Below are 18,465 nucleotides of genomic sequence, written 5' to 3' on the forward strand. Positions count from 1 at the left end.
TAGCAACAGGGAGGAGAGCGAGCGCGCGTACCGGGGTCAAGTTACGCGCGACGAAAAACGAAGACTTTCCGCAATACTTTCATAATAAGAGCACCTTTACGTACAAACTGAAAATTATTTTTGTAAATATGACTCATTAAATCAAGCTGTATTTAAATAGTTACACAACACGAAAGGAGTTGCAATATAACCCAGTATATGTGTAGGGGTGAATGGCTGCCCTGCGTACTCCAAACAGCGGATAGGAGCGAACCAACTTCCGGTAAAAAATTTCAAAATAAGAATAAGTAAACATCTGGTGCAAAAATTCTTATGAGAAAACTAGTTATATCTTTAACCTCGAAATACAAGAAAAAAATAGTCGAAATATGATTTGGTAATGGCATTAAGCCATTTGCTTTTTTTGAGTGTTTTATACTGAAAAGAGTTACATTTTTATTACAAAATAAAAGTCAATGAGAAGTCTGAATGAGGGCCTTTTGTTTTAATGCTTCTTCCTGGAATGATCTTCAACGCACTTTAAAAAAATCAATCCTCTGATAAATTATGGCCGAAAATACCTCCGAGCCCAAACTGTAACTGCTTTAACTGATTGTATTGCTGCCCTGTCTGTATATTAGTATTTTAATGTTGCCCGCTATCAAATTTATTGAGGACTTGTCTATATTTTATTGTTTTATTGTCAAGTTATATTCGGTTTATTACATATTTTATTGACGTAAAAAAAAACGTGTTCAACGTAATCTCCGCGTCATTCAAATTGAGTTGTTAACCTCAATGTGTTCCTGAGAATTGAAATAAAGATGAAATGAATGAATGTGACAACAACAAACAAAAAAACAACAGTGAAAAGATGCTTTGAAAAAAAAACTTGCTTTAATTGCTAAGAAGACTTGTGGTAAAAAGCATTAGAAGAGATATCAAGACTACCAAAAATATTACTTCATCTGCAGTGTTAAAAGGAAGAATCCACGTACATTAAAAATGTTTAAACCCTCGTTAAAACTGGTTACACCCACAGAGACGTTTATAGAATAAGTTAGATCCTGTGTGCTCCAACATGATTTGGAGAATCTTTTGTTTTCTGCTTAATTAAAAATGGGGGAATCAGATGAATAAGCCGTCGTTGTTCACCTGTTCTAAGGTTTAAGGGAGGCAGTGTTTGTGACATTTAGTAGAGAAGGGTTTTTCTTTCTATCTGCCGGCGGCCGAGTGACGACACTTCACAGACGCACACTGGCAGCTGAAGTACTTGCTCTTCACCCTCCAGTAGTGATCGCCGTAGTCGAACCTGAAGGGAGGAGAAGACCGCGGCGGCTCGTCAACGTCGTCTGTATTTTACCGGCAGCAGACAGAGCTGAGGATGGTTTTTATTTTTATTTTTTTTTATGTTATTCGTCACCACTCACCCGATCTGGTCTCCGGCTTTGATGGGCCGGCTGGAGAAGAAGGCGATCCGGGGGAAGCGCAGGTCCTGGTGCATGGTGAACACCTTCACCGCCAGCAGGTTGGGCTCGCACAGGTGGTTGAGGAAGCGGCCGATGTTGCCGAAGAGTCGGGCGTCGATGCAGTGGACGTCCCCCACCTGAACAAAGAACAAACAATCACCGAGGGTCACACTCCGCTTTTAAATGGACTTTGGGGTCCAAACTGAATCAATAAACAGATTTTTTTTTTTTTTTTAAATAAAAGGTGCATCAAAACATCATCAACCAGACACCATCACTGCTGCTGACGGAGGGAAGACGGTGAGAAACTCTGCAGCGCCACCTCTTGACCAAACGTGACATCACACACACTCGATGACTGTTCCTGAAAATGTCTGCCAGACGTGTCTTTTTATACGACGGCAGAATCACAGAAGACGTTCAGATGCAGCTAAAACAATAAAACAATTATTAAACCTGCGAGACGAGATGAGCTCGTGAATAAATGTGAAAAAACACAAACGATAAACAGTCAAACAGTCTAATATGTATTTTAGGTGAGTTTTGAGAACATAATCTTAAATTTAATTATAGTGTTACACATATATTTAAATCATCTTCAAAAAGCCAAAAAATATTCAACCTCCTCAGTCGTTCCTCACTGATATTCTTTGGTCTCTAAATAAAGACTTTCAGTGGGGTTTAAATCCAGGACAGAAACACGAGGACTTTATTCCAGTTATTACAAACCTTCACTCATTCGTCTTCAATTATGTGACGGTAGCTCTTTATATACTTTAGTTCCTGCCATCCTGCAGCTGTTTAAATGTCTGATTAGTCTGAAAGAAACAGGAAAGTTTGCAGACGTGCAGATGTTGCTGCCAACTGGAAACTTAACGTGTTTTGGAAATAATTTTTGTGTCATTTTTTATGTTTTGAAGTATTTAAATACTTTGAGTCGGCTCTTTAAAAGCTCAGACTGCATAAATTCAGTCCGATTTTAACACGATTTAGACGTTGCAGACACATGATTAACGGAAAAAAAAAAAAAAAACGCCAGAATATTTCAACAATCTGAGCCTGAAACCGCCGTGACCGGGTGGGGTCTGACGGTTCAGGGTGGAAATTACAAACCCAAGTGTTCAGACATTTTCAAAAACATGAAATACGTCATAAGTTTCTGAGGCTGCAGTGAACGAGGAGTGATTCTTACACAAGCAGGTATCAACACGGTCACTGGTGGAAAATCAGTGGAACATAAACCCTGTAACGGAGCTCGCACTCTCAAACAGCATTTTTCTCCTTGATTGCAGCTTTAAAAAAAGCTTTTAAAAAAACCCTAATTGAATCACCTTGTTGTCAAGGGTGAAGAGGAAGGAGTCGTTCTCTCTGGTGTCGGCCTCTGCGTCGGTGACGATCTCCCCGACGTACCTGTGGGAAGCACGGCGAGGAGAAGGAGCTCAGAGCTGCTGCTCAATACTTTATACCCGGAAACACTGAATTCAGAACTCACTCGCAGATGAACGTTCCTTGAGGGATGTCCTGCGTGGCCTTCACTCCCCAGCCCATCTTCTGGGTCCTGAAGAGCTGCAGTCGGGCTCTGAGACCAACAAACAACAGGTGAAGAAAAATGTGGATATATTTAGTGTTTGAATAAAGTGTAGCAAAACAAAAATTTTAAAAAAGGGGGTGAATGTGCCAACGTGCTGGAAGCAGGCCGTCTACGGTGGCCCGCAGGGTCCAAAACGTGAAAAACATTCACACAAACAGCGATCGTGGTGAAATGTTGTAGAATAGTTCACCTGAGTCCGTTCTGGACCACCCGGTTCCTGCAGGTCCTCCAGCAGGAGCAGGCGTGGTTACACTCGAACAGAACCGGAGGCTCCCGCTGACAGAAGTCCAGAGGTAGTCGACCCTCCTGCACACACACACACACACACACACACACACACACACACACACACACACACACACACACACACACACACACACACACAAACACACACACGGTCGGTTGCTTTCAAAGAGACGTTTAATTTTTTTTTTTTAATTCTATATAGAAACATATTATTAACTTGTTTAAAAATTTTTTTTAAATCATTCTGTCAAAGTTAAAAATCTTTACACATTTTTTTGCAAATTCGAACATGTATATTTTTTCCACACTGTTGTTTTTGTCATACGCAAACATGCATGCGACCAAGTGGAAGTAACCAAAGAGTGCAAAATAAACATGATATGATAAAACTGCACAAGTAAGAGAAACTATGTTGTGCAGTTTATTTACAAGAATCAAAATCAAACTTAAACTTTATTTGTGTGTGTGTGTGTGTGTGTGTGTGTGTGTGTGTGTGTGTGTGTGTGTGTGTGTGTGTGTGTGTGTGTGTGTGTGTGTGTGTGTACCTACGCTGTCATACCAACACCGCAGACTGAGCTGTCCACACATGCAGGTGCTGGAGGAGCAGTCGTCGGTGCAGCTGCAATGCTGAGCGACAAAAAAACAACAACAGGGAGCCGTTAAACGTCGGACATTTTCACGCTCTGCAGCTTTTATCGTGTTCGACGTTGTTTCACGACGTCTTCGGTAGAAAACAGAGAGGCCTTAGCTCAGACGGTAGAGAGGGTTGAACACTAATCAGAAGGTTGGTGGTTCGATCCCCAGCTCCCCCTGTCTAGATGTCTAAGTGTCCTTGAGCAAGACACTGAACCCTAAATCGCTCCCGATGGTGAACCATCGATGTTGTAAGTCGCTTTAGATAAAAGAGTCAGCTAAATGAAATGTAATGTTGTAATGTAAAAAACAGAAAGCCGTGTGATTGTCAGAGCGCCGAGGCGTCACCTGCAGGTGAGTGATGTCCTTGTCGATGTGCAGCGGGGAGGTGACGCAGCTGTCCGGCACGTATTTAAAGTTGTCGGGAAACGGCTCGCCGTCGACGCTGTTGACGCAAGCGATGGGGACGACCTCGTAGCCCCGAGAAATGTCCCTGAGAGGAGGAATAAATATCAAGTTCAAAAAAATAAATCACAATAAACCAATAAAAAAAAGATGATTTAACAACTAATTGTGATTTCCCAAATCAATATAATTCCACTTGATTCGATTTCCGATACAATATCGACAAGTCTTCACAACAAGATATTCCCTTCCTTTCTTTTATAAGCCCCGCCCACTGAAGCACCATTTACTCGTGTTCAGAATCTCATTGGTTATACAAAGCGTCAAAATTGCCAACGTGACTTCTGATTGGCTGGTTCTGACTCATCGCTCCATACAGACTGTTTATAGGTTGAGGACAGGAAATGGAAGCTCCTATTGGCTCAGTGAGATGTCAATCAAAGCAGCAGCGTAAAGACGCTATCTGACTTTATTCCTGGCGGGAAGTTTGTGTGTATTCTCGATGTTAGAAAAAGTTTCGGACTAAATACTTTACTGGATTGGATTTACTTACTTTGCTGACTGGACCGTTTGTTGTCAGATCTTTGCCGAACTGAGAATTTACAAACAAGTTACGTCAATACTGTAATCGTTTGTTCGGTGGTGGTCTGATAAAGCTGTTTACTGAACCTGCTGAGGTGACTGCATCTTATCAAACGAATCACAAGAATCTTATCTTTCCACAGACCTCTCATATCACCTATTCACGTGAACTTTAGCTGTGTAGACGAGGAAGCCGATGCTGTTGAAACGCTGATGGCACACGGGTGGGCCGTCAGAACGCTATGGGGTTCTAAAACATCCGTCTCAATATTATTCAAGTGATGATCGATTTGAATAGGAAAATCTATTTTTTAAACCCAGCCTGACTGGAAAGTAAAAAACTTTTTACCAATTCAAAACAAAGATGCAGTGATGTACAGAGATCTGTCTCTTATTAGCTCAATGAGAACAGCTCAACAGCAGATATCGCGTCGCAAAAAAGACGTAACGCCTTCGACCTCAGCTGTCACCGAAACAGAGGCAGGCAGAAACAATCGACCCGCAGAGGAGCCAATGAGATTCACAAACACAGATCAGACAGCACACACCGGCTCGCTACATGCAGCGTTAGAAGATCAAAGATTTCTACAGAAACCCTGCGGAGATCTTACTGCGTACCTGCTGAGTACCCTCTCTCCGTGGAAGTCCCGCCCCCTCCTGGCGTCCGTCAGCTTCTTGTTGGTGTTGAGGGCCGTCCACACCTTGGAGCCGCAGGCGCAGCAGTCCAGGGTGGTCTCGCCCTCCCTGTTCCTCTGACTGACGTCGGCTCCGCGGGACAGAAACAACCTGCGGACGGAGGACGAGGCGAGACATCGATAAACACCCGAGATGAGACAACAACAACAACTAAAAACGTGTTGCCGTGACGTCACACTCACATCACACACTCCAGGTGGTTCTCTCTGGCGGCGACGTGGAGCGGCGAGTCGCCGTGAACGTTGACGGCGGTCAGGTCGCAGCGAGCCTCCAGCAGAGTCTGAGCGATGTCGTCGCAGCCCGACAGAGCCGCCCAGTGCAGGCAGACGTTCTCCTCCTGATGAGGGGCGGGTCAGAGGTCAGAGGTCACACGAGGAGAAGCTTTACATGCACGGTGCTCCAGTTTTGTTCTCTAATTTGAGTATCTCGTTATGAAGGTGTTAGGAGACGCGGTTTCTCACGCGAGTTCACCAAATTATCGATTTGAAATGTTTTTAAAGCTCTTTATGGTTTCAGTCCGTCTTATTCATCAGATCTGCTTTTATTGTACGAGCCTTTTTTTAACTCTGTTACGAACCTTTTAATTAATCCACGAATAAAAAACAAAAAACACGGTGAGGCACTTTAGTTTTTATGGTCATCGCATCTGGAACGATGCATTTTTTAGTGTAAACTCAATACTTACCTTTTTAATATGATTTTTATTTATTTCATATTTTACTTAATTATTCATTCATACAATTAACCCAAGCAGTTTATTCAGATTTTAATTTAATTTGTATAGTTGTTTACTATTTAAGTATTATTTTGAGTTTTCATCTTTTTGATTTATTTCACTATTTATTTATCAGCGTGTTCTGCTCCGTGAAAGTGTGTGTGTGTGTGTGTGTGTGTGTGTGTGTGTGTGTGTGTGTGTGTGTGTGTGTGTGTGTGTGTGTGTGTGTGTGTGTGTGTGTGTGTGTGTGTGTGTGTGTGTGTGTGTGTGTGTGTGTGTGTGTTCTCCAACCTTGTCCCTGATGTTGACGTCGGCTCCTTTGTCCAGCAGCAGGCGGACCAGCTCCATGTGTTTGTACTCGATGGCCCAGGTGACGGGAGTCCAGCCGCCGTCGTCCTGCACACACACACACACACACTTTGGTAGCCCCACGACGTCAGTGATGTGTGTGTGTGTGTGTGTGTGTGTGTGTGTGTGTGTGTGTGTGTGTGTGTGTGTGTGTGTGTGTGTGTGTGTGTGTGTGTGTGTTTACCTGGCCGTTGATGTGTTTGGATGCCTTGGCGAGCAGGTGATGGACGATGTCGTAATGTCCTAGTTTAGCTGCCAGATGCAGACAGGTGAAGCCGGTGGCATCCTGGGATGACGACAATGATTGACATTGAACAACAGGACACTGCTGCCACGGCGACCGCACAACAGACCGAACCCTCTCCGACTCTCTGGAGGAGCTCCGCCTCGCAGACGTCAGGTTAATTAACCTTTTTCATAACGTTAATGAGAGTGCTTCTGAGGACTCTTTATACTCTGTGGCGCTCTAATCTCAGGCTGTAGTTACATAAATAAAGGATCAGATGAATATGAGCTGCAGATTCATAACCTATTCAGACCCTTTTCTCACTTTATTTATTATTCACTCTAAATGGATTTCTATGTTCTTGGTCGTCTGTCCCCTTTTTGTGAACTCGATATCTCAAAAACGCCTCGAGGGAATATGGTCAAAATTGTCAAAACTGATTGAACAGATGAACTGATTCAATTTTAGAGAGAGGGGGAGAGGGGGTGGAGGTCAAAGGTCACCGTGACCACGGGTCCCTCTCATCTAGTCTGGAGGACCCGCTGACCGCTGACCCACCTTGTGGCCGACGGCGGCGCCGGCTCTCAGCAGGTACTTCACCGTGTCCAGGTGGTTGTTCTCACAGGCGGCCATCAGCGGCGTCCGCTGCTCCTCATCCAACATGTCCAGGGAGGCTCCGGCCTGAGCGGACACACACACACACACACACACACACACACACACACACACACAAACACACACACACACACACACACACACACACACACACACACACACACACACACACACACACACACACACACACACACAAACACACAAACACACACACACACAAACACACACACACACACACACACACACACACACACAAACACACAAACACACACACACACACACACACACACACAAACACACACACACACACACACTTTTTTCAAGATCTGCGATGCAATTTGCATCAGATTTTTTTGGGGGGGGGTAAAATTACAGGTGGAGAATTATTTGTATTTAATTTTTTAAACTAGAAACTGCACACAACAGAAATAACTGGAAATATGTGAATCATTAGAGAAAAATGGGTCTTAAAATATCAATTAAAAAATGTCATAAAATATTCCAGAGATTGGTAGAATTTGTCTTAATTATTGTGATCCCAAGACTTTATAAATCAATAGAATATGTCACTTTCCCAGAGATGCTCAAACTTCTCCATATATCTCGTCTGACTGAAAATTAGTCTCCTGCTGACTCCCTTACACTTGAGACGGGAGTCATTTCCTCCGCAAAGAAAGTTAATTAAAAAGCTTTTAATCAGAGGCTTGAAAAGTGAGAAATCAGACTTTTAGTTTTCCCGCTCTGAGACCCTTCATAAAAAAAGATGTCCTCACCTGGACCAGCATGTGGCAGACCTCCTGGTGGCCCTCGGCCGCTGCTGCGTGAAGCGGCGTCCGCTTGTTCTGGCCCTCCATCAGAAAGTTGGGGTCCTTCCCCTCAACTGTAACGCGCGCACACACACACACACACACACACACACACACACACACACACACACACACACACACACACACACACACACACACACACACACACACACACACACACACGGGTCTCACACAGATGCTAACAAACACACACACACAGTTGGAGTCGCTGCAGCTGCTTTACTGAGTTACCCAGAAGATGGATGACCTTCTGCAGGTCTCCCTGCTTGGCGGAGATGTACAGCTGCCGGGCCGGGTACTTCACTTTCTTTGGTTTCAGGCTGAAAAGAACGACAGCTTCAATCAGTTATTCGTATCAGATGTGAGCTGATGAGAAAACGCTTCCTGTTCTTCGCCGTACTTCTCGTCATCCAGAGCCATCAGGATGCTCTCCAGGGACTCTTTAGGAAGTCTGTCTGCAGCGTGCAGCACCGCCTCCTTCAACCTGCAGGGGGCGCACAAGCTGTGAGTTTGGGAGTTTCTTTTGTGAACTTTAGTGAGCAAAATTGAAATATATAAATTCAGACAATTACTCGACATTATATCACATAAAAAAAAACAGTTGAGTTGATTTTGATAAGCAAGGAAGGAAACAAATAATATAATATATTCCATTAATATAAGATTATGATGAGAAAGAGAACTTCCATAAGTCGGACAGTCTTGTTACCTGCTCGGACTCTCGTCTCGGCCTCTCAGCGGCTCGCTGCTCTTCTTCGCTCTGAGGATCTGCGGGACGGCCGGCGTGGTCGGGACGGACGGCAGCGCGGCCACGGTGGGGACGGCGGGCAGCGACGGCCCCGGGTTGGACCTGGGCACGGAGGGCGACGGGTCGCGCTTCGGCACGGTGGTCTCCTTCGCCCCGCCGGCGTCCTCTCCGCAGTGAGGGCAGAACCGGTGGTCCTTCAGGATGGAGGCGCAGTCACGGTGGAAGCGGTGGGAGATGCTGCCGTACGGCCGGCACTCCATGAAGCTGCCCTGAGAGGGGGCGGAGCCAGAAAACACGGCGGTGAGGGCAACGAAAACAAAACAACAAAAAAAACACTCTGCGGGACAAAAACTACGCTGCAAATAAAACGTCGCGTCGCCTCACCGTCCGGAGGAAGAGTCCGCAGCCGGGGCAGCACTGGTGCTTCACCATGCCGGCCCGGTGGTCCTCACACAGAACCATCAGGTGCACCGTGTTGGACGGTCGCATCATCTCCTGCTTCATCACTCTCCTCTGGCAGCGACTCAGCTGAGGACAAACGAAACGTCACAAACAACAGACTAAAGATTTGATCACTTCTCTTTTAGCTTCATCACATTACTGAGTGTCGTTCACATCTTTCAGTAATATTTAATTTATAGGATGAAAGTCAGCTTTGGTTTATGTCATTAGAACACAGGAAATATGTTTTATTCATTTTAAGCTAATAAAACTACAACCTTCACATTACAGAAATAACAAACAAAAAAAGTTAGGATAGTTTCATAGTTTGAAGAAATTATTCACATGGAAACATTCTAAATATTAAAATTAAGTCCAGTTGTTTCTTGTCATATTAATAAAAACAACTGTTCCCACCCTTTAATTAATTAATACATTAATAAATGTAATGAAGCTGTTTCTGTTTATGCTGACTGGTCTTTTTTTGTGTGACTGTTGCAATCAGAAATGTTTTATTTACATGTGGAGAAGTGGAGAATTTTGAGTTTTTGTAAACTACAACCTGCACATAACAGAAATAATTAAATAATTATTAGAGAAAATATCAATTGAAAAAATGTCATAAAAAGTCTGTGACTGCTTAATAAGAGTACAGAAGCTTTAAATGCTTGATAACTGGTGTAAATCAGCTTCTGTGTGTTTTCTTCATATCGAATATATAAACTGAGAAACTACTAAAAGGAAAAAAAGACTTGAAAAGTTGTTGATTCAATTTAAAGAAAAAAACAAAACAAATCCCAGCAGAGTTGAAGCTTGTTTTTCATTCTGCAGTGTTTTTTACTGGTAAACAAGCTTCTGAGAACTGAACGTGATGTTTTTCAATCTCATTTTGAATTAAATAAAACATGAATCCTTCCTCACCACTCCGTCGCAGCTCTCGGTGGCCATGCACATCTGATCCTGCGACGACGGACTCCCGCCGCCGCCGGGCGTCTCCATGCGACAGCAGCACAGAGGCAGCTCCTCCGCCAGGTCGGACTCCGTCACCTCAGCAGCTACACACACACACACACACATACACACACACACACACACACACACACACACACACACACACACACACACACACACACACTGTTACTCCACTCCCAGATCTCCCGTGTGAGCCATTAAACCTCTGTGGCGGATGCAGGTTGCCGTGACGACCTGACAGCGATGGGGACAGCAGCTCCTCCTGGGCCTTCAGGTCCAGGCAGTCCAGAGCCAGCTCTGTGTACTCGACACGGCCGCCCTCCTCCTCCTCCTCCTCCTCCTTCTGCACCTCCAGATGTTCGCTCCTGACGGACGCGACCTCCTGCGGGGCCTCCAGGAGGATCGCCGGCTTCTCCTCTTCTGCTCCTCCAGCTCGGCTCTTCTCCTCGCCAGCTCCTCTCACCTCCTCTTTCTGATTAAAAAAAAACAAGGAATGATGACAGTTAAAAAGTCTGTAAGTTCTGTAGTGAAGAAGATCTTCTTGTGAGAACCTGTTGGCAGGTTTTTACATGACGAGAGCAGTTTTTCAAATTAAAACGATGACATAGGTTCATGTAGAACACAAAGTGGATATAAATGTGCTTTTTTTATATTTTAATTTGAAAGAAGTCATCACTTCCTGTGACAACAAGCAGACCGCACATCCAAGAAACATCTGGGAATATTTCCGGTGTCATTTTTTATTTTCTGAACTTAAAGAACCATTTGGAGGCTCAAAATAAAAAATTAAAAAATGTCAAAACAAAAGGCGACATCTGCTTTAAAGGCTTTTTAAATCTGATTAATTAAATCTTTCAGCTGGAAGTCTGTATCAACTTTTCAACTAAAGCAGAGAAGTGTTTCGATCGGTCGCCTAATTCTACATATTAAAAAAAAAAAAACACATTTCCCACAAACCCCGCCCACTTCCTGTTTTGCTGTTTTCTGTGGTTTGTTTTGATGATGATGAGAGGATGAAGGTATTTTTGTCAATAAAGACTTTGTGCTGCGATGCCTCTATTAAGTAACTTTTATTTTGGCAGGAACTGTGGTCATTATTTCCTGCGGGGGACTGATGAATAAAATGGACCTGCCTTCACCTGTGGTTTCAGCGCCTTGGACTTCTTTTTGGGGACCAGGTTGTACATCCCCATCTTCCTCTTCCTCCTCTTTCCAGCTGTGAAAAAAGCACAATCATATAATAGTATCGTGAAAACAGGAAGTTCATAAATATTATATTATATTAAGCTGACACTTTTATTCAAAGTAAGTTACAACACAATTTTAGGGTTCAGGGTTGCTCAAGGACGCTTGGGCATGTGGACAGGAGGAGCTGGGATCGAACCACCGACCTTCTGATTAGTGTGCAACCCACTCTACCAACTGAGCTACAGCCTCCCAATGCAAATAACACATAATAAATAATAAATAAATGAACAGAAGAAGAAAACGTTGTTATGAAATGATGAATCTCAGTGAAAACTTCTGATTCGCTGCAGATTCAACAAGGAAATAAAATGAGTGAAATGTGGATTCAAACAATAAAACAAAAGTGTTCTGGATCAGTAAAAGGTTTTATAGCAGCTGATAAAGTTTGAGGGTGATGGACCGACCCGTCGGAGGTTTGACGGACGGTTTCCTCTCGCTGCCTTTCTGAAGCTCCATTTTCACCGGCGGTCCGAACTTCATCGACTCCGTCTGGGACGACTTCGTCGCTTTCTTACCGGGCGGCTTCAGAGGGAACGAAAAGACAACGTGCTTCGTTATTGATTTCAATAAAAAGAGGAAACGGAAGGAAAGAACAGAGAAGTTATCACAGTTAGATTTATATGTGCATTAAAACTGTCTAAGATTTTACACCTGTTTTACAGTCACACTGATCAGAAACTGTTTTTATTATATCAAGAATTAATCATGAAGCATGAAATTGATAAACAAATAAATGAAAGGATGAATCATTTGTTATGAATGTCACAACATTAGAGCTGAATCTACTGCGATTTTTTTTTTTATAAATCCTAAATAACTTTTATCAATACTGTTACAGGCTGGAAAAAATATTTAAGACCTTTATTAATGAAATTTAAAACTTAATACCTTTTTAACAAATTGAAATCAAAGTTTTAGAGTCCTACAGGAACCCTGATGTGATGACAGATTATGAATCTGTGTTTAAACTCCATTAATACAGATTAATTTAAAACCTTTATATTAAATTAATAATCTCTACCTCCTGACCACTTTTATTGTGAAGGTCTCTGTCCGAAGACTTTACTCTCTTCTAGTCTATTGTTTTATTTCAGTTTATTGATTCTAAATTGATGTTTTAAAAACTCCCAGAAGTAAACACTCAACTTATATTAAGTATTAAAAATACTGTTTCACCTTTTCAAAATAAAAGACATGTTTACCTTGACGACCAGAGGACTTGGTTTCTGTCCTGCTGCCGATGGTGCCGAACCTGAACCGGACGTTTGTTTGTCTGAGCTCCCGGCGGCAGCAGCAGGTCTGTCTCTGACAGCAGGACCCATCAGACCTCCAAGCGAGCCCAGAAACAGGCCTCCAGGAGACGCCAGCGGTTTCCCGTGAGCTGCTGCTGGTCGTCGGCTGCCGACGATGGGGGAGCTGTGGAAGGGAGTTATCGCCACCCGGAGCCTCTGGCTGCTCTGCACCGCTTGTCCTCGGGCACCCGACGGCGTCCTGGAGGCGGGACTGGAGGGTCTCCGGCCCGGCGCCGGCCCCTCGTGGGCTCTGCTCTGATCCATGAGGGGGAGGACGGGGGGGTGGGGGGGCTGGTTGTCAAAGCTGCTCGGACTGTGTTGTTGTTGTTGTTGTTTTTCAGCAGCACCTGAAAGTTGAAGGAGATCAAATCAGAATGAGGCTCCTCCTCCTCCTCCTCCTGGTGTCTTTACACCGGCTCCCCGTCAGACACCTGTCTTCATCCAAGGACCCACAGCAGGTCTCTGACGTCTTTAAGATCCGGGTTTGTTCATCTATACAGACTAAAAACAGGGAGATGGAGAATTCAAAGTTGTTCCTCGTAAAGTTTTTGTCACTGTAGAATCCTTATTTATATATATTTATATATATGTGTATGTGTATGTATATGTATATATAAATATACCTATTTCCTAGTTTCTGTGTGTCTCTATCAGCCTCACCTTTTGTTTATTGCAAAGCATTTTGTAACATAAATAAAGTTGCACACACGTGGTCTCAAAGTGAATGACTAAGGAACATATTAATGTGCACATGCGGGACAATGAACGGTGCAGCACATCTTCACGTGACAATCAGGTTGAAAACTTCTGGCAAAAAAGTCATCAATAAGTTTTCCTATAATGTCACGTGACATCGCTGCTGCAAACACGTTCACCATCAGCTGTTCATTTGTGTCTGCACGCGCTGATCTTGTTAATCAAACTTTTATGTCCAAGATCCCGACGGGTTACCAGCCCCCCCCCCCTCCCTCCTCCCCTCCCCCCTCATGTGTTAGCACGCGCACCCGGTCCCAGAGCTAACCATTTATTACACGGAGGGACATTTGCCAGCGGTGTGAAAAAGAAGCCCAGCAGGTCATTTAAAAACATTTATCGTTGAAGTGAAGATATTTCCAGAGCCTGGAGTTACTCCTCTAACCATCTGCATGGAAACAGAGTCAGTATACAGACTGATAAATACGATTTTTAACCCGTTTACCACGTCGCGACTCTTGTTTTCAATTCAGGCAGCAGGCCGGCAGCCATCTTTGTTTTGATTCGTAAACAAGGGGCGCAACTTGGGAAACAAGTTTTAAAAACCTGCTCATCTCTCAGCAGGATGACCAGTTCTTCACCCGGACAGGTAGAGAACGTTTTAAGGATTATGTAGATACTTGCAACGTGATGGCGAATGTTTTTTAAAGCGACTTTCTGCGTCTTTCAAATGTCGCTCCTTACTTTACTGAATGGTTAGCTCCGTTAGCAAGATATATGCTAATCCGTGAGGGGCTCAAATTGGGTTAAAGATGGAAGAAAGGCGCCGCGGAGCTCCGCCCGGCGGGGCGGCGGGCCGGGCGGGGAGCCGCGGCGGACAAACCGAGGGCTTTCTGCGGGCGACAAAACATCACCGAGAGGGAACACAGCCGCGGTGGAAAAGTTGAGCAGCAGACTTTCATCCTACCAGCTCGAGTCGGTGTATCCGAGCGAAGGTGGGATTGGTTACCGGAAGACGAGACTTTCCACTTCCGCACAAGCACGTGACCTGCTGCGTTCGCGCTGCTTTCAGTCCTGACGGATTCAGGGAGAAAACCAAAAAAAGACTTAATTTCATGCGTTAAACAGCCTCGACACGAACAACGAAAACAAGCTGGGTGCCCGTTTTTGAACCGATATGAACCACAAAGAATGCAAGAAGTAAAACAAACTACAATAACCGTGTTTTAACCGTAAAATAACCAACACTTGAGAACGAAAACGGAAGTGGGTAACAGCGAATCCTCTTGCTGTTAGATAATAATATCAAGTCGTTTTGAGAAAAATATGTATTTTTTTATTATTATATTCTGGCAGAAAGAAGTTTAAATATTGTTTAAACAATCGAAACAATGCAAAGCCATACTTAATTGTAAATAAATGTTGAAAAATGTGAAGGTTTCAGAGTTTCACTCTTTGATGGCATGTCATTCTGTCAGTGGAAAACATACAGCGTTATATTAGTGTGAATGCTGCTTTTCAATATATTTATACTTTTTGTTTTTAAATATACCTTCTATGCAATAAGCTTTTTAAACCTTCGTTGCTTTGACTAATGAAATCAAAAGTGCAAGGTGGGATTTGAACCATTAATCCAGACTTTGAAGAAAAGTGTATGTTCCTCTGCACAACTGCAGTGCTGGACTCTACTGAATTTGTTACAGTACTGGTAAAAAAAAAAACAGACGTAATACCAATTAAAACTGCAAGCAGTGATATACGGGCCCTCGCACTCCGGCGCGCCGCCTCCCCGCTTGAAGTTGCTATTTTGTTTCGTTTCCTGTCTGCAGTAGGGGGCGCTGGCGAGCCGTTTGGCCACGCCGACTCGCAAAACACATCAGATGTATCGTCTCACCACGCCGGTTGTATGTGACACGTTTCGTGAGGTTTCAAGCATCCTTTGACCTTAAACATCAACTTCCTGTGTCACAGCGAGACATCCAACTTTGCCGCATCGTCACGGCGACACCCATTGACAAAGTCGAACGAATGTCTCAATATATCATCAACTACATGTTTAGGTTATTGTGACCCGACTTTACGTTCATGTGATCAACCACCTCGACGTAGAATGTGAAAGTATGAAAAGTGTCATTTCCGGTGGCCAACAGGGGGCGCTATGACTATGAGCGAATATTACCCCACAGGGGTCTTCAGGGCGGGGCTGTTATCATATCTGTGATGTTTGGAGAAGGTCGGTCCATGTACATAAGATTTAAAGCAACTCGTAGTTTCATGGCGAGACGCTCAAAATGGCCGCCTCTCACGGGCACACGCATCGATGAAAACGAATTATTTTGATGACTTTTAATCCCAAACATGTTTTCTATCCATAGAAACTAAATTCAAGTCGGTCCGACAAAATCCCTCGGAGGAGTTCGACAAAGTACAACGTGTCAGAATCGCCCAAAATATGATCAAAAAGTCATACAGTCATGTCGTCCGAAAAATTATCAGTCATATTTTATTGATCGCTTTATATCAGACATGCTATAAGTATGACTTCCATTCAGGTTATGGAAACCAGCATAGTGGTGCACCTGTCAGCGTTGTCGTCTCGCAGTCTGAAGGTACCAGGTTCTATTCCAGCCTGAAACATTAGATGTGGAATTTGCATGTTCCTGCAAAACTAATAACCTAAAAGTAAACTTTGTCATCCATAATATGGATGACTAACTTATGCATGTAGTCCATAATGTAAAACATTACATTCAAGCAATAAGATGTTCCATTCTTTTGCTTGCACTTTGCAGTTTTATTTTTTTCAATTTAGAATATATGTATAAAGTCCTATCTAAACTATTTTTGTCTTAACTTGAAGAAAGACATTATAATTAAGAATTAAAACTGCAACCTATAACTCCACCGTCCACAAATATTCATTCAAATACGACCAAATTTGCCATAGACATTCTTTGGATAGTAGATATACGTGTTTTCAAGGGGGTCTGCAGTGATATTAAATATCTTCCTGTAATGTGTTGTGAATGCAAAACTTTTTCAATTTCTCCAAACGTTTCAACTTCTTTAAAAGTTGAATCACCATCAACAGGTGGAATCTGAACCTTTAATAACAACCTTGGTGAATTTAGTCACCATTTTTGGCAATTCACACATGTTGTACTTTAACGAACTCCTCCCACAGATTTTTTTCAGACCGACTTGAAATTGAGTCTGTGCACTCTGAACATGTTTGGAATTAAAAGTTATCAAAATAATTTGTTTTAGTCGATCGGTGTGCCAGTGGCGTCGTGGACAAAAAGTGACCCAAAAGTCATGCTCTGGCATGTTGTTCAAAAAATAACCGGCATTTTCAAAGTCAGAAATTACTAATGTCCTTTTTTGTAAGTCATGACAAAAGGGGGGAATTGAACCCCAAACCTTCTGGCTGAGAGGCAACAATGCTAACCACTGCGCCACCAATCTTCCCAGGAGTTAGGCAGCATTGTGACAAATCTTTGGCTCACTGCAACCTATACCTCCACCGTCCACAAATATTCATTCAAATGCGACCAAAATTGCCGCAGACATTCTTTGGATAGTAGATATACATGTTTTCAAGGGGGTCTGCAGTGATATTAAATATCTTCCTGTAATGTGTTGTGAATGCAAAACTTTTTCAATTTCCCCAAACGTTTCAACTTCACTAAAAGTTGAATCACCATCAACAGGTGGAATCTGAACCATTGATAGTAACCTTGGTGAAGTAGAATCTTTTACCCGTTGAGTTAACCAGACTGTCGGCTGAGTCTCTGGAAGCTCTGAGTGAACTCCGTGGTACACTTTCTTCTGCCGCGACTCATTCTCCGGCACAGAAGATAGTCCTGCGGTCAACGACCCCGACTCCCAGCTGGAAACGACCTCATGAAGACACGGGTTCGAGCCCCGCCGAGGTAACACAACACACACGGTTTACCCGCCGAGGTAACACACAAGGTTCACGGTTTACCCGCCGAGGTAACACACCGTTCACGGTTTACCCGCCGAGGTAACACAAGGTTCACGGTTTACCCGCCGAGGTAACACACGAGGTTCACGGTTTACCCGCCGAGGTAACACACGAGGTTCACGGTTTACCCGCCGAGGTAACACAACGTTCACGGTTTACCCGCCGAGGTAACACACGAGGTTCACGGAGGGCGAGACCCCCTAAGGTGAGTCCCTGTAAGGGTAAGCCACAGCCACAAACCAAAGGTAAAAAAAAGAAGTCCAAAAGAGACTTTTTTTTTTCATTGTGTACTGGTTGAGTTGCCTCAGTGAGAAGTAACTTGAGGCATGTGAGTTCAGAAAAAGGTCATACTCCAAAAAGTCACAAAAAGTCATACTGTAACATGTCGTCCGAAATATGATCAAAAATACATATTTTGCACGACATGCTATAAGTATGACTTCCGTTCAAGTTATGGAAGCCAGCCTGGTGGTGCACCTGTCAGTGTTGTCGTCTCTCAGTCTGAAGTTACTGGGTTCGATTCCTGTCTGGAATCTTATATGTGGAATTTGCATGTTCCTGCAAAACTAATAACCTAAAAATAAAGTTTGTCATCCATATTATAGATGACTAACTTATGCATGTAGTCCATAATGTAAAACATTACATTCAAGCAAGAACATGCAATAAGCTGTTTCATTCTTCAAAATTTTAGGAGTGAGAAATGCTTAAAAGCGTATTTGTAATTAATATTTACCTCTGACATAAAATA

At 43.4% G+C, this 18,465-nt stretch overlaps 1 protein-coding gene across 3 annotated transcripts; it reads right to left on the minus strand.

Annotated features, from left to right (window-relative positions):
* Nucleotides 1–984: 984 nt before the first annotated feature.
* On the minus strand, nt 985–13,573 carry ehmt1a (euchromatic histone-lysine N-methyltransferase 1a). 3 transcript variants are annotated; one of them, XM_069720076.1, is made up of 22 exons: nt 12,944–13,573; nt 12,146–12,263; nt 11,633–11,709; nt 10,728–10,965; nt 10,443–10,576; nt 9,465–9,608; nt 9,042–9,349; nt 8,733–8,816; nt 8,564–8,652; nt 8,279–8,385; nt 7,449–7,571; nt 6,849–6,950; nt 6,608–6,712; nt 5,784–5,938; nt 5,524–5,691; nt 4,267–4,411; nt 3,835–3,912; nt 3,230–3,345; nt 2,941–3,027; nt 2,780–2,858; nt 1,410–1,585; nt 985–1,291 (listed from the first exon to the last, which is right to left on the minus strand). In XM_069720076.1, exons 1-22 carry the CDS (start codon nt 13,295–13,297, stop codon nt 1,195–1,197), a joined length of 3,084 nt encoding a protein of 1,027 aa, XP_069576177.1. In that variant the 5' UTR covers nt 13,298–13,573; the 3' UTR covers nt 985–1,194. The 3 variants fall into 3 exon arrangements, with proteins under 3 accessions (XP_069576177.1, XP_069576175.1, XP_069576176.1); XM_069720074.1 differs by having other exon boundaries at nt 11,627–11,709; XM_069720075.1 differs by having other exon boundaries at nt 10,728–10,961; nt 11,623–11,709.
* Nucleotides 13,574–18,465: the final 4,892 nt, after the last annotated feature.

Source organism: Brachyistius frenatus, unplaced genomic scaffold, assembly GCF_029030835.1.
Source record: "Brachyistius frenatus isolate BFR_SWC_R1_liver_20210118 unplaced genomic scaffold, ASM2903083v1 Contig_231, whole genome shotgun sequence".
Classification (NCBI taxonomy): Eukaryota; Metazoa; Chordata; class Actinopteri; family Embiotocidae; genus Brachyistius; species Brachyistius frenatus.

Coding starts and splice junctions, on each gene's coding strand:
- ehmt1a (XM_069720074.1), bottom strand. CDS start 13,297: ATGGATCAGAGCAGAGCCCACGAGGGGCCGGCGCCGGGCCGGAGACCC. Junction 8,817..9,041: donor CGAGACGAGAGTCCGAGCAG/GTAACAAGACTG, acceptor CGCCCCCTGCAG/GTTGAAGGAGGCGGTGCTGC. Junction 5,939..6,607: donor ACGTCAACATCAGGGACAAG/GTTGGAGAACAC, acceptor GCCCCTCATCAG/GAGGAGAACGTCTGCCTGCA.